At 40.8% G+C, this 16,733-nt stretch overlaps 1 protein-coding gene across 9 annotated transcripts in view; it reads left to right on the forward strand.

Annotated features, from left to right (window-relative positions):
- arvcfb (ARVCF delta catenin family member b) overlaps window positions 1–16,733 on the forward strand; it is a 248,251-nt gene that overhangs the window by 176,770 nt on the left and 54,748 nt on the right. For all 9 annotated transcript variants that reach the window (XM_039620658.1, XM_039620655.1, XM_039620651.1 and 6 more), the window contains 2 exons: window positions 202–707; window positions 11,102–11,285. In XM_039620658.1, the coding sequence (XP_039476592.1) occupies window positions 202–707; window positions 11,102–11,285 (690 nt within the window). The remainder of the gene's footprint in view (window positions 1–201; window positions 708–11,101; window positions 11,286–16,733) is intronic.

Here is a 16,733-nt window from a genome sequence, read left to right on the forward strand (position 1 = left end):
CTTCTTTTCACCTCTTACTCACCATGTCCTTTGCTTTCTCCTTTCCCCTCATTAGTCAGCAGCTTTCACCTCAGTTAGCTTCTCTCAGAGTGTTTCCCCCGGCTGTCTAATTCTTCTCTCAGACAAATCTGTCTGAGTCACCTCCCATTTACCTCGTCCATCTTCCTCGTCCTAACTGTTCTCTCTTCTCTCCTCATCCAGAGGGTACCCAGATGACCCCATTGAGGCTGAGCTGATCGATGAGCGCCACCCTTACATCCATGGGATGTATTCAGCACCACTGGCTCAGCCAGAGAGGGGTAGCATGGCCAGTCTGGACCGCATGGGTGGTCGTCGCTCACCTTCCATCGACAGCATCCGCAAGGACCCACGCTGGCGGGATCCAGATCTCCCTGAGGTCATTGCCATGCTAGGCCACCCGATCGACCCAGTCAAGTCCAACGCCGCTGCCTACCTGCAGCACTTGTGCTACGAAAACGACAAGATTAAGAAAGATGTGCGTCAGCTGAAGGGAATTCCAGTTCTGGTGGGTCTTCTGGATCACCCCAAGTCTGAAGTCCATCGTAAGGCTTGTGGTGCCCTGCGCAACATCTCCTATGGCAAGGACAATGACAACAAGGTGGCCATCAAGAACTGTGATGGCATCCCGGCCCTTATCCGCCTTCTGAGGAAGACCAACGACATGGAAGTTCGAGAACTCATTACAGGTAAGATACGTATTCCCACCTTAAATTAATAATTTGGAATTTTAGGATTACACTCATTTCCTGTTCTGATTGAAGTTAGAGGAGATTGATACTGCTCAAGTCTCTTGTGATAAATACGATGAGGTATGAAACAGTTACCCTAGCTTTGTAGAGAACCAATAATCCTCTAATCTTATTGAGTATTTCATCCAATTTTTTGTATTAAAAGGTCAATTTGAATTTTTTATTTGATTGATTTATATGAACTATTTCTCCACAGTCGGTGTATTACCTATAATACATCTTGTCAGCATCCCCCAGTATGGAGGAGCAGTAGGAGTACTGGGAGAGAAGCTAAGCATTTTAGCCACCTAATGAGTAAATAATAGCTTATATGTATTTTTGTAGTATGCTACATTTAACATTTTTCTTTGTAAAGCTACCAGATTTCTGTGAACAACGACAGTAATTTTGCATTAATGGACAAAGGAGTTACTGGCTTACCACTGCCAGTGGTTAGTTTATTTAGTATTATTGTGTGAGTTGGGTACGGTGGCCCTGAGAGGTCAAACGCAGACAAAACATTACAGAAGTTGAATAAAACACAACAGAAAAAAGAAAAACCCACAAAACACAGCTAAAGCCATTTGTTCTTTTTGGGGGTTTTTCTTTTTTGTCTTCTTCTGTTGTCTTTTATTCAACTTCTGTTGTGTTTTGTGTACTTTTGGATTTTTCTGCATTTTTCTATTTCCTGGTGTTTTCTTAAGTTGCAGTGTGTTTGGTGTTTCAGGGTAACTTGGATCCAAACTAACCGCAGACTCACGCAGTAACACAAACTAACAGGTCAAAGGGCACAGTGGCTCTGTGGTTAAAATCGTTCCACAGCAAGAGCGCGATTGGTTTGGCCCTGTTTGAAGTTTGCATGTTTTCTGTGTGCTTGCATGGGTTTTCTTTGGGACCTCCAATTTTCCAGACTCTGAGACTGTCAACAGCTTCACTTCCTGATTAAAAAAAAAAAGAATTTAATAAGAAGTGGTAAAGCAGCAACCTCTTTGTTAAAGTAAAATAACTGTTTTGTTCAAGGAATCTGCCATAATCCCTTTCTCTCTCTGCATAGTACTGCAGGGCTGTGAGTCATGCTATATTAAGAAGCAGATCTTTAACTGCTGACACACGTTACTATTTAGCATTATTCATGTCTATAAATCATCTCAACATTTGCAATAAGTTTGTTCCTAACATGCCTAATTAGCACTGAATTGCATAAGTCCCTGTATGGCAGTGAAGATCTAGACAAGCATTTAAAGCTGTAATTAGTCCTTGTTTTAGATCCCAAGAAGACGTGTTTTGAGTGCACTGATAGGTGTGGGGGTTTTCTTACCACTTATTAAACGTAACATATGTTAAAGAGTAAATTAGTCTTGGAGGCATTTTCCTTCAATGAAGGATCACCAATGTCACTGGTATCAAATTTCATATTTGATTACTTTAACCTCACAACGTAGTACTGCGGAGACAGATGGAAAGTGGAAGATAACCTATAGAACAGCAAAAAGCATATAAACATCGATCTCAGAAAACGCTATTGGATGCATTGGGTAATGAAATACTGTATGTTTTTAATTCCTTTAAGAGGAGCTATTGATTCAGATGCTAGGATAGGATTTCTTCTCCTTGACCTGGTAAATGTCATTGATGTGGGGAAAACACTCTGTGTATGTGCGCTCGGCTAATCCCTAACACAATTGGCTTGAGCTGACACACTTTCGGCTGGTATTCACACGTTTGGCATCCGAGAGTGGGCTTTTGTTTTCGGTGTGAAAAATGAGAAGCACTTTCAAGTGAGAAACTTGACCTTTGCGAAATGCAGTATACACGTTAGCCCAAAACAATTAAAGGAGTTGCTATTTAGGTGGCAAATTAAGGGAGGAAAATTGTTGACAAATCCGATTTGGGCAGATCGTTAGTTAGCTAGGTGTTGTGTTGTCGATATCTTTGAGATTGTGGCCCTTTAAGGGGGAATATTGGCTATATTTTGGCTATTGACAGCTTCAGTCTGGCCCTTAAAAACCCCACACATGCATTTGTGTGTGTGTGTGTGTGTGTGTGTGTGTGTGTGTGTGTGTGTGTGTGTGTGTGTGTGTGTGTGTGTGTGTGTGTGTGTGTGTTGTCTGCCGTGACAGAGATGTTGCAGTGAGCGATGGCTGTGCTGCAGCAGAAATGATTGCCTTTACAGCACCTTGTTGCTCCCCTTCGTAGCTAAAAATAACCCTGCACCACAAGACAAGGAGGGCAGAACGGAGGGAGTTATTCCCCTCCCTTCTAGCCGTAATTATCCAACCCTCCCTCCCTCGCTCGATCTAATTTTTTTCTCTCTTTCATTCATTATCTATACTCTCATTCATTTTCCCTCTGTCACGGTTTCCTCCCTATCCCTGCCTCAGTCTCCAGCTTTACGTTTCCATTGCCAGTGCTCCGTCCCCAGTGAAAACGGGTCCGTCACAATGCAAGCTCAGCTCACAGGCTCAGCCGGTGCGGCTGGAATTGGCTGTGTTTTTCCTCAATTAAATATAATTGGGGGGGATTTAAATACAGGCCCTTTTCTTAGTCCATGTGTTTAAGAGTTTGCTGTTGGAGTTTATGCCGTCCCTCAGAAACCACAGCGAGCTCTGTTTTCTACAGGGGAAATGGGTGACGTGGAAGGAACCGAGCGGTTTCATTTTCCAACACACAAGTTGGGCAGACAGTGGAGTCGTTGATATTTTTAGAGCTTTGTATCGTTCAGAGTAATTCTATTTTCCCTCCTGGTAGGCTCAGGGCTGTTTGTGCCCTCCAGCAATTCCCACTCTGGAAATGTAGATTATTAAGCGGATTTCTCTCCTGTTTTCCCTGCAGGAGACGTCTGGTTTTTGTGGACTGACATTCAAGCAGGTGCCTGCTGCACGCCTTTTGTTGTTTGGATGAAAGATGCATATGGTTGGCAGGGATTTAAGCTAGAGCAGAGATAATGTCTAGACACACGTGTTTGTCTCTGCCCGGCTTTTGTGCTCTTGTCAATAAAATTACAGTGTTGTCTGACAAATGCTTGAGTTTGAAGCATGGGAAACATTTCTAAAACTGTATGCAGTGTTGAGATTGGTAAATGGAACTTCAGCTTACACAGAACGCCTTTGATCAGTTTGCTTTGACCAACAAGCAGCCAGTTTAACCAGATTCAACTGGGAGACTCATCTGGGCTTTTCTGCCTACTAGCTACTTCTTTCACATTGCTCGCAGATTTTATCAGTTGTTTTTAACAAACCCAAAGCACATGCACTTCCAGCACTAGCACAGATGAAAAAGCTGAAGCCAGTGAGGAAGCAGTGTAGTAGCGACTTTGTAGTGATTAATGCCATCTGACTTTAATGCCAACACCCCCAACTTTCAGACGGTAAACCTTTTTTTTAGACCTGTTGTAGCAGGAGAAGTGATTATTATCATTAATAACATTAATTAGTAATGGCTGCGTCCCATTTAAGTGCCCCACTTCTAAGGCTTTGATATTTTCCATGCAGACTTGCTTGAGCGGCTCACTGATGCACTTGATACGACTCTGCTGGCGTTATTAATTGCACCTGTGTTTTCCTTTAAGGAACAAAATGCATGCTGTGAAAAAGAGCTATGGATAGTGTCAGTGTTCTTACTGCAAGTCTAAAGGCTGAAGTCATGCAGTTGGCATTTTAAAACAAACTGGGCAGGAAAAAAATGCCAAACATCTCCCCCTTAACAGATCACTGAAAGGTAATGATTACTGTAGCTACCTGCAACCACAGAGACAACCAGGGTATGCATTATTAAAGATACACTTTTATTATAGTCTTCTTCCTGTCACTAAATGTAATATATTCATGTAATTCATGTAAATCAAAGTGTTAGCAATAAGTTTTCATTAAGTATGGGATCAGACAGCATTGTTTCAGCTCATCTGGATGCCAGCTGATGGTCAACTAGAAAGTCCCATACAGGTGGTGTCCACAGGTGCCGTCACACATGCAAACTGATTTGCAACCCAGCTTTACGCCAGCTTCTCCTTTTTATGGTGCAATTTGTTACTGGAGCTGTTTTGTTTTGTTGTGGGACCTTGCTGCTGTAAATCACTGCAGATATTGTGTGTGTCTGTGCATGCCTACTGTAGCGGATATTTTTCTTATTCTGTGGACATTCACAGAAGAACGAGTCCACTTTTTGAGGTCTCCCTTTTCTCTTTCTCTTCTCCTGCCTCTAGCACGCCCAATCTCTTTCTCCCTTCTTCTGAACCATGCCTCCGTCCTTCTTTACCACTCAGAGTGTGATGGATGGCATGAGAGGTGAGGAGGAGAAGTAGAGGAGGAGAACGGTAATGGGCAGAACTAAGTTAATAGCTGTGCTTGAAGAGCAACATGCCTGCCAGTGGTGCCTGGAAAATTTAATTAGCCCAGCCACAGCTCGAGTCCCTTACCCGGTCCTACTCTTAGTTCCTCCAGCCGTCATATCCAGGTATCACAGAGAGATGCAAAATAAAGGGAGTATAAGAGCCGGCAGTTGGTTAATATGTAGTTCACAGTCTGTTGGTTATATCAGGAAAAAATGATGAATCCAAACTGCCTGTTAGCAACAGTATATGATGGAAGAGGCAGGTTATAATGTGCATGTTAAGCTTTCCTTTTGGCTAGATTGCATTTAAACAAAGTCATCAGTGGGTTATGAGAAAACTCAATCACAGTAAAAGATTGTTGCTGCATATATATCAGATAACAAGGTTTTTCTTTCTTACACCATTTCCTGTTTATGCAAACTGAAGCACGGTTGCCTTTGGAGGGTTTTTTTAATAGCTGAATAAGTTCTGTTTACAGGAATATATTCCAGTAGGTTTTACAGGTTATTTAGCATATTCATTTTATTACACGCAACTTTTGAGAAACTTATTTTCTGGACCAACTCAACTAGACTGCTCCAGAACTTTTTCTCGGCAAATAAACAACATTAATAATAAACCAGAAAGAAAAGTTAAGGCCTGATCATCAAAGTGAGGGATTTCTTTGCATTTTTAAAAAGCACACACGCACCAATAAATCCCAACACTGATCTTCTTAAGGCGCTTTTTTTTAATGTGAGGAATAAGACACTACAAGATTAAAAAACAAACAGAACAGACAACTAACCCTGGTCATAGGTGGTGTGTATTAAAATAGTATGAATGAACACACAGCGAAAGTTAATTATGAGACATCATGCAGTTCAATTATGCTTCACTTTAATTAACTCTAAATGTGATCTGTGTCGTGTCAGTAAAACTTGCAGTGTTCTCATATTTTTATTACTGAGCTTTATTCAGAGTATTAATTAAAGTAGGCACTTGCATTCATTCAACTCTGTTTGTTTTCAGTTATGTTGCCGCCTAGATTTGCTCTTCTCACTTTTTTTTTTTTTTTTCTTTTGGAAGTTTTTTTGTGTTTTTATTACTTTAATATGAGTATTTATTCATCAGGGAATGGTGCAGCGGATTGGCTGATTAGATATTTGTGTTAACGAGCAGTTGAACATTTATATCCAATGAAGTGGATGGTGAATTTGAAACACCCTATTAATAAGCATACATACTTTCACATGTGAGAGATGGAAAATTTCATCAAATTAACAACGACTACAACGAAACACATTTGCTTTGATTATTGTTTATTTTTTAACCCATATTTTACTTTTTAGATTTGTTTATATAAACTGTAGTGACCTCAATGCCTCATACTTTCCTTTGTTTGTGTCCTATTATAAGACTTTAATAAGAGTTTGCTTAACTTCCAGAGACAGATGAGAGTCAGTTTATATTTGTGTTCGTGCAAAGTTCAGGCAGAAGTTAGACAAAAAAACTCAAACTTGTGCACTTTTCGGGGTTTGGATCACCTGGACAGTTTGGCTTAGATCAATGCAAATTGACTGCAGCTCTAAAGTGGCTCCGTATCGTGCGCCAATACAGTAATTAACCGAAACTCTTGGCTCAGCAGTGCATTTTTGACAGCTGACGTTTCTATCCAAACTAAGTGCAGCGTTCTTCATTTCTAGCTGTAAAGAGAAGTCTGGTTACAGTGTATATTGTTCCTGTTGCCTGTTAAATTTAGGTGTGAATGGCATCAAATAACCAGCACACACAGATGAGTATTTATGAGTGAACCCGATCTTTTTGGCATGACAATTGCATGGTGTCTGCCTCCGGCTTGCAAGACAGTGGTACATCCCTAACATGCCCACCTTTGACAAGCTGACATAGGACAGCAAATGGACTAAAGCTGATACAGTTGTTGGCCTGAAACACTGGTGGGATGCTGGATGGAGACGGTCACTTCCACAGCACTCTGTCATCTTAAATAACATTCTGTCAGTGGGCTGTATGCCTGTCGTACTTGATGGATCACAGCCACGGCAAAGACATGCCTTTCCCCTCCCCTCTGGCATGTGTGATCTGTGCAGAGCTGACTGATTCCACCGGCCTGAGCAGTGTTTCAGCTGGAGCACTGAAGGTGACGGTGAACTACCGAAGGAGCGAAAGAAAGTTTGCATGGTGAACAAGAATCCGGCAACTGTGAAGCACAGACAAGTCTTCCAACATCCTGGGTACGACAGATCAGGGATGCCTGTATGCTGTATGCTTTATACACACAAATACACTTCCAGCCAAGTTGAAAAATGGACTGCAATCTAGAAACAAGTATGCACTGTTGAAATTAGGGGCATTATGCACCATTAATCTTATAGCAGGGAATACACATCGGGCTTAGATGCTGGAATCATAGAAATGAATGAACAAGACTTTGTCTGAGGATTATTAAAGTGCCGTCTGTTTCTTCCTCCTCTGTGGCACGTTGCAAAAGTCACAAATTAGTACCACTTATTTCTGTTAGGACACCGACAGCACAGTGAGAAGTTTTCTTTGCCTTTCTTAAGATCCCATCGCTCATTGTGAGTTGATTGCATGTTGCATTTTGCTTGTCACGAGTAAAGCTGATGCTAATGACACAACAGTGGCAGTAATCAAGCTGTCAGGCTGGCAAGCATGAATGTTAGCTAGCTGTCATCATACCAAAGTACACACACCACAAGTGCACGTTTGTCTTTTAATTGGATTCATGCCTGGATGCGGAGATTTCCTCTCAGATGCTCGAATGTGTTTGTTTGGGAAAAGTGACAGAATTGACCCTGTGGGGAAAAATAAAAAGCAGATGAGATGGAAATGCTACCCTGTTGGGTAGTGCTAAATTCTGTGAGTGTCGTCTGCGCCAGTATCTGTTTCACACTCGCATAGTGCCACGGGATACTCTGTGACTTCATAACGAGGACAAAATTCAGATAAAATGATAAATGATTTTCCACCGACTGTGACATCTGTCTCTGCTGATGCTAACACACCTGCGGCTGCGAGCACTGCACTATTTATTTATTTTTTTCCGATCACAGCTTCAGTTTTGCTGATGGAGGAACATCCATATGCTAAAATATAATCTCAGCTTGTTTTGCACCAAGTTAAACGTACCATGAAAGTGCTTGTTTAAAAAAAAAATCAATATTGAATTTGTAGAGGTATGAAATTTACAGTAAACACCTGAAGCACAAAATTAAACAGCTTTTCTTTCTACAATGTAATTACCTGAGCGTTGGTGATTTAATGCTCAACGGGATATTTTTCCCTGAATTTAGCCTGTAAGGCTGTGTTTACTCTCAGGACGTGACCTGCTCCCGACAAGCTGTGAGTCAGGTGGAGTGTTTTAGGTAGAGTCATGGCTGATCGTACGATACGCACCAGCCCAGAAAAGAAATAATCACGATATCCCTTGTGTGGAGCCACACCCCAGCTTGCACATCTAATAGCATCCCAGCCTGGTGGTCTCTGACGCACAGGAAGTCTAGTCTAGTCACCAACTGAAAAAACAGAGCGAGTGGAGCTCCTGTGTTTCCACTTCAGCGCCACTGTCACAGACATGTTAGCATCAGCAAAAATGTATGCTACATTCAGGGGAGGTTTATTTAGAAACTGTGAGACGCCAAAAATTCAACTGTCACTGCACTTCCTCTCCAGCAATCCAGCTGCAGACACACCCGCGCACACGCACAGGGATTCCTTAACTTGTTAGTGCGTGATGGCAAAGCAGAGCGGAAAAAGGTCATGAACTAAATTAAGATTTACTATTTTGTAAGAGCGCCGCGTAAGTGTTTTAGTTACATTATGTTTTTTTTAACATTTCATAGGAAACAGTCAAACAAGGCATAACCACATCAGAGGGACTGGAATTATTTTTAGCCCAGATCTGTCCGCCGAGACGGAGTGGAGAGCATGATTTAACAGAGGAAATATTGACCGTCTGGAAAATGTACAGAAACCATTTTAAAGAAGTGTGCCAGGAAGTATGACGGCTTCACTGCTCAGCTAATGGCCTGTTTATGGGACGAGAGCGAGTCACACGCTTTGGGCGCATGTGAATACAGAACTATATGAATGCGTTTATACGTGCAAAAGCTGCGAGTCTCTGAGCACTTTGGCATGTGCGAGTGTGTACATATTTGCTTAATCTTAATCTTAGCCCCCAGCTGTTAGTCCTGTGGACCAGATTGGAGTGGGAGGGTGGGGTGGGGACGCTCGCAAGGAAGGCGATGATATTGTATGAAATAAAAAAGGACAGGTGCCTGCTACGTTTTTTTTTTCTTTCTAAATAACGATAGAAAGTTTCTTTCTGTGGTTCAGCTGGTAAATTTGGCTCATCCGTCAGCACAGTCGGCACTTATCCAGCAGCAGTGTCTGCATTCATGGAGGCATGCTAGATGCTGTGGATTTCACTTGACTTTAAAAATAAAATACAAAACTAAGGTGGGACTTAGACACTGTAAACAGCGTCGTTACCTATAGTTGTGAAGCTACAGGTAATGATGATAAACCTCCATACATTCCTTTAGAAAACATACTAAAAAGGCTCATTATCTTTAAATATCGATTTTTGCCGGGATGCCTCCCTTCCACCGTAACCCGGAAGTGAATAAGCATTGTACTTGTACGTTCACAAGTACAATGCAAAAGCAAGTTGCTAAGAGCTTTTCCAGCATGCATGGATTAAGTTGCTGCTGCATAGGCACAGGGTTTTAGGACTGAATTGTGAAAGAGGAAAATAAAGGGTGTTATAAGTGATGAGAAGCAGAAACGGAGACCTGAGGGCTGGATTAATGAAAACAACAACTCAGGAACGTGTCCAAGATGGACTTGAGAGAGGTTTTGGGGTTTTTTTGTTTTGTTTTTTTTGCTTTTAAAATGTTTTCCTCTCCTCAAACTGGCTGCCTCGCTTCACAGCTTCCATGTGTCTGAGTGAAAAACCCATCTGATGCTTGATGCTTTAACACGGCATTTTATTTTTCTGTGGGTTTGGCTGTCTGGCTGTGCTCCCAAAAATTCCCCTCCTCTTTTCTTTGTGTGCCTGCCTCTGTTTTGTGAAGCCCTGGGATGCACATACCCAGCTCAATTTAGTTTACTTTTTTTTTCTTTTGCTGAAGTATAAAATCGGCTGGCTGTTAGAGAGATTTGCAGCCACCTAGAAAATGCTCTTTCTCCTGCTTGGATTTCTTGGGAAAGATAACGGAGGACAGGGATAATTGAAACAGGGTGTGCATGTGTGTGCTGTTGGATAGAAAAGCCGAAGTAGATCATTTATCGTGATCCAATACACACACAATATCTGCAGGACATGAGATCCGAGCGGCACATTACGTGCAACAGCTGAGAAATAAGATGATGTACCGTAAGAACGCTGTGAACCTAATATTGCTGTTGAAATATGAGGATATTATAGAAATATCACTGTGATATGGCTGCTGTAAACTTTGTATTTATTACAGCAAAGTAGCAGTCAGCTATGTTCTCATGGAAGAATAATAAAAGTATTACAGTCGGGGGTTTTATACAGTGCATTATGGTCAGTTGGTATCATGCCTGGATAATGAACACCCAGTCTTCTATTATTTTTCTAAAACATATTTTTTTGCCAAACTAAATGTGTTTCTGATTGCAGTCTTAAAGCCTGGACAGTAGACTTCTTTGTTTTTCTGTTATACAGCTGTTATTAAATCGCATCACTTTCAGTTTGTGTGCACAGTTTCTCTGTTCTGTTCTTTTTTTGCCTGTTTTACCACATCGTTCCTGTCATGCTTCACCTTCTTTCATTCTCTTGTGTTTAAATTGTCAGCTACACCACCCTCACACCATCTCTTTTTAAAATGTTCTCTCTCTTTGCAGATATATGTGTACATATACGCCTCCTCTGTATATCCTCTCTTTTTCGTCTCATAATCCTCTTTTTTAACCAACTTATTGCTATCCTCTTAATGCGTCTCTGTATTTTCCTCCCATCTGTGCTCCCCTGCAGGAACCCTGTGGAATCTGTCATCCTATGAACCCCTGAAGATGGTGATCATCAACCACGGCCTGCAAACCCTGACCAACGAGGTGATAATCCCCCACTCGGGTTGGGAGCATGAGCCCAACGAGGACTCAAAGCCGCGTGATGCAGAGTGGACCACCGTGTTCAAAAACACCTCCGGCTGTCTCAGGTAGGATCCGCCCTGGACTGGCTCCAACTAAATTATGAAGATAGTTCTATTACAGTTTTATCCACCCGTTAAACATAGTTTCTGTGCTAACTAATAGATTTCCGAGAGGAAAAGTTCAGAAATCAGATTAATCAAATGGCTGCATTTCCATCAAAATAAATGTTATTAGTCATTTCAACATGACTCAAGCATTAATATTTATAAATGTCTTAACATTCAACAAGAAACAGATGGAGGCTAAATGTGTGCACAGCATAAAAAAATGATCCAAAATTATTCCAAACATATCAGAAGTGTCTGTTTCACTGTTTCTGACCTGGAACAATGTGTCAGTTGAATTCTTGGTTTTTCAGCTGAAAAATAATTGACAAATATTTTGATAAACTGTGAGTCACCGGTTATTTGCCATGCAGAAATACCTGCCATATCTGCTTTTCGCAGTTTTCCAAATACATGGACTTGATGCCTTCTTTCGCCACATGTGGTAGTAATCTGTATTGGCTTTAAGACTCATGATTGGACAGGACAAGGAATGTGAAGATTTTACCGTGGGGCTCCAGGAAAGTGAAATCACTTGATGGTGATATTTTAAAGTCATATTGATTACCTGTATAAGTAATTAGCCAATCCTTTACTTTGACTGCTATCTAGTTTGTAAGGGAAAAAAAACAAATCTGCAAATAAAGAAAAAGTGCAGCTTATACTCCCAGAGTGTCTTGAAAGACAAGAAGTTTTTGCAAGGATACCAGTTTGCAAAGATACCAGTTGGAGAGGTGGACAGGTGTGATGTATATAAAACTGCTTGATGACCTGTGACAGGGTCAAATAACCTCCTAGAAGAATTTATGATAGAGCAGATGCTGTGGCTCCTGTGCATGCCTGCCTGCGTCTTATACATGTGAAGTATGTTGGTGTCTGCAGTGGGGCTGCTTGGTGACTTTGGTCTGTGGCTTTAGGAAAACATTAGGCTATTTTTGACACCGTGCAAACTTCTAACTTTACATTTGTTCACACAGTGCGTTCACACTTTTTGTATTTTGGGAAATAGTGCTCTGTTGTCCTCGTTTTCTGTGCTTGTCCCTTATTATTTTAATATTAGCCAGGTGACTGACCACCCCAGCTAATAAGTTTGAAGCTAACGCTAAACTTAACAGGTTAAGTTTAAATAATCAAACAAATGAAGTTAATCTTAAAGTGATGAAGGCTGAGTGAAGGTAAATTTAGTTCACAGTGCAAAGTGTTGCTGCTGACAGTTGAATGTTTCTTGTAGAGTACTCCTTTATAATGGTTAGAAAAATACACCATTCAGAAGTTAGCATTAAGTTACAATAAAAATATTACTTTTGAATGAATGTTAAGCTTTTATCCATAACCTGGAGTTATTGCCGTCTCTGGAAACGGTTCTTAGATCAAGTATTTTGATTCACACAGCTATCCTCTTGACCCTTTCTGTGCCCATTTGTTTAAAAAGTTAAGTTTCACTTCTAAACTTCCCACATACAGATACTCTTAAGGCCTTGATGGTCTTTGTTGCAAAAGTTGCAAGTTTACTGGATGTCTTAAACCAATGGGTCGCTTCATTTTGACCTAACAGAGTTGACAAATGGCAAATTCGAGGGGCTTTGAATAACAGGCTCATACAGCTCTGTTTTTGTTAGTGGCAAAGTAATTTTGCAGCGGCCTTGGTTAATGAGTGCACTTTGTTAACACAAATTTATACTCGAGTATTATACAATATATCACTTTACGATACATACTGAGGTACATACAAGTACTGAGGTAGAGGCCAACTAGTAAAAAACAACAAAACAAAGTAACAATACCAAGTATTGCAGTTAAGGATTCACAGTTGAAACTGCTTTGATGCCATGTCCATGCCTCTGTTTGTCTTGAATTGACCGCATTACTGTTCTTCCTCTTTCCCTCGCAGTATCTCTGTGGGTGCTCACAGTTGCTCGCAGTGGGTGCTGCTGAGTCCTGAGCACCCACAGAAACATTGTCACTTATTTCAAAGTAGCTAAGAAACACAGGTTTCTCTCACTGACATATATTTCTGCTTATTTTGTTACATGATGGCACAAAGGTAGAACAGTAATTTTCCCAGTACTGCTCTATGAGATAAATGCTAAATAATTAAATAGGTGTGTATGTTGTGTGCTTTAGTGGTAACAAAGAGAAAGAATTAGGGCTTCTTCTATTCTCAGGTACTAATTGTAGCATAAAAATAATATGCTAATCAATTATTATTCATATTCAGCCAAACAAAGAAAAAAACACTGAGTACTGCTATTTTTTAAGATTTGTGACTTTAAATTCATCTTGGGTTATTAGAGTGCTGATTAGACACAACAGAACATTTGTCAATTTGGGTGTTTTAGTGTTAACGTTTTATTGATGAAATCATTCATGGATTAATTGCAGAGAACAAAAAGGAAACATTTGCTGTTCTACATCACATGTTTTCCAAAAATTCAGTGCAAAAACATTAACTATATATTTTTTTTTTTTTTACTGGTTTTTAAGGAAACGTGAGCCTGGGACTGCATGACTGGTCAGCATCTCTTAAGCTCAGTGACACTTTGTGTAGTTTGTTAAAGCTATAGAAAAGCTGAAGTGTAAAAATGTTGTTGTGCTGTTTATTCCAGCTGCTCAGAGGTACTAATTTTCAAAGTAACTCATGGATGTGGGTAAAATAGCCTAAAAATCATATCACAGTGTTGTAAAGACTTATATACTTTATTGGCTTGCAGGCAGCAGCATTTGTTAGTGTGAATATAATGTGATGTATGAATCTATTTAAACAGTGACACAGCATTCTATAAAAGGACAGAGCCACGTCAAATATAAGAACAAAACTAGCCTAGGTAGTGTTTTCCCTGGAAACGTTAAGTAAAAGTATAACAGAACCGCTAAACACTTAAGTTAACCTTGTAACGCTTAAGGAGCTGTACAGTAATGATACAGAATAAAGCTGAAAAATATCTTCTGACCTCTTTCTATCAGGATTCAAGCTTTTAACCACTTGCTTAAAACCTTTCCCGCCACGATAACTATCTCCATCTACTCTTCTAGTCAAACCACTTCCATACTTTTGTAGTGGCTCCCCCTGTAGGTGCTAAATTGTCATTGGCGGCTGACATGCTGCTCTCTCTAGCGCAATATTTCAGTCTACTGTAGTTTATCGTTTACCAGGCCTGCTGCACTAATCATGCTGAAGGTTATGAAAACTTAAAGTTGAATGTATATTTTACCCTTCGCACTATGTCATAAAGCAAGGCAACTCAAAATAGATTGTTTTACAAATTAATTTATCTCCACATGAGCTTCAAAGGTGTTGGCTCGTGGTTTTATACAGTGAGTGCTAATTTCTTGTTGTTAATCACTTGCAGGTGTATCCTTAGACTGCTAAGCTTCGGCTTGATGTGTCATTTCAAATTTATTGCTGGTGTGATTTTTTTTTTTTTTTTCTTTTCTTGCCTTTTCAGGCCCAACAGGCATAATTTGAAAAAAAAAAATCTGAATCTGTATTGATTTGTTAGCCTGACATGTGTGCAGTTTACTGCATGCAACACATAGGCAAAGTACCTAATGTGCCACTCTGTCTCTAACAGGTAAATTAAAGGCAGTTTGAGCATCAGGAAAAAAAGAATCCTTCAAAACTTCTCTTCATCTTTCTTAAATCCTGTCCTCAGCTGAGGAGGACAGCATGAGTGCAACAGTTCCTGTTATTAACTTCCAAGTAGTTTCCCCTCTCTTTGTTTCTCCTCTCTTACCTTGGCCACTCATTTTGGCTTCGGCTCAGAGTGACAGACTGTAGTAAAGTGTGAAAAACAGTGAATGTGTGTGTGGGTAATCGCGCCTCGTGCCTGGCTGTGCCGTTTCTTCCTGGGCCAGCCAAGCCTGTCTAGACTGTAGTCCAGAATTCCTCCCGCAGTAGATGCTGCGGCTTGCTGGTCGACATCCAGAACGATATAACATCCAAGTCCAGCGCAGACCAAAAACACCAGAATGTATTTCACATGTTAGTTGGCTTCCTTCTAGTTTTCCCAGACAGAAAGTGTTGAAACTTGCTTGTAATTTTAGAACATTTTCTGCTGAGTTGAAGAACAGCATTAATGAACCTGGAGGGAATAAATGAAAGCTCTGATGAAGCTGAGGAAAGTCAAAGACGAGTCATAGAATATTTCATGGAGGCCACAGTGGACCTGCTGCTCTTACTTCTTTCACTATCTCTGATATTCCCTCTTTGTGTTGTTTCTATGTAATGTGCATTACACACCACTGTATCTGCACCGTATCAACCTTGATATCATCATTTCTGTCACATATCACAATATCTCGCCGCCGCTCTCGCTCCTTTGACCCTCGATGCAGGCCAAGCTGACAAGAATGTGTCTCCATGGCAACTGTTACTAAGCCCACAGTTGCTTAGACGCAGGGTTTGTGCACCGGGGAGAAGTGCTGATGCCAGGGAGAATCTGTTTACTCACGCCAACAGAGCTTACACCTCAATAAAAACTGGAATAGTTTTATTATAGCGGCCTGCCTCCGCTGTCGATAGGAGCCTGCTTATTTACAGCGTTTACGCTGTGGGCTTGGTGAAAAGGAAACAGAGGGTGTGTGTATGTGTGTGTTGTTGTAAGTGGTGTTGAGAATGTGTGTGTGTGTGTGTGTGTGTGTGTGTGTGTGTGTGTGTGTGTGTGTGTGTGTGTGTGTGTGTGTGTGTGTGTGTGTGTGTGTGTGTGTGTGTGTGTGTGTGTGTGGAGTTACACAATAAGACTAAGGCTCAAAAACAAGACCTAGTTTTGAATTGGAAATATTTCCAGTAAAAGAACGGGAATGCAAGTGTTTTGTGATTCTAGCTTTTAATTAATGCAATTTTGAGCCAATACTGGACCCCCCAGTATGCTTGCATGCATGCTGTTTAAAAAATGCCAGATAAGAGCTGGAGTATTGCTGCTTGTTCAAAACAGACCAACGATTGAGTATATACAACGAATGATTGTTATTTTTGTGAAAAGCAAAAAACTGAATCCTGGCGAGCGTAGCTGCATTGTGGAATTGTGGCTTGGAAGAGTCTGCTGGAGCTGATGGTGGATGCTTGAGATTCCACTTCAGCATGTTTCAGAAGCTTTCCAGAAGTGGCTCTCCACTAGGTTTGGTTAAAACAACACACCGACAGAAGTGAAGGCAAGCTGCAGAGGGTTAATGAGCAAGTCAGAAATAGGCAGGGAATGGCGTATCCGCTCAGTTTTAATAATAAAACAAAAATATTTCACATCAGGAAGAATCGATTAGAGGTTTAAATAGTAGAAATGGTGTAACTTCCTATTGTTTAGTCTCATCGTGTGGATGATTACATAGCTTACAGAAAATCTAGGAAACCTATAAATGGGATAAAATTAGCACTTCCACATTAACATTTCCACTAATGACAAGATAAAATTC

This window comes from Oreochromis aureus, linkage group 12 (assembly GCF_013358895.1).
Source record: "Oreochromis aureus strain Israel breed Guangdong linkage group 12, ZZ_aureus, whole genome shotgun sequence".
In the NCBI taxonomy this organism is placed as follows: Eukaryota; Metazoa; Chordata; class Actinopteri; order Cichliformes; family Cichlidae; genus Oreochromis; species Oreochromis aureus.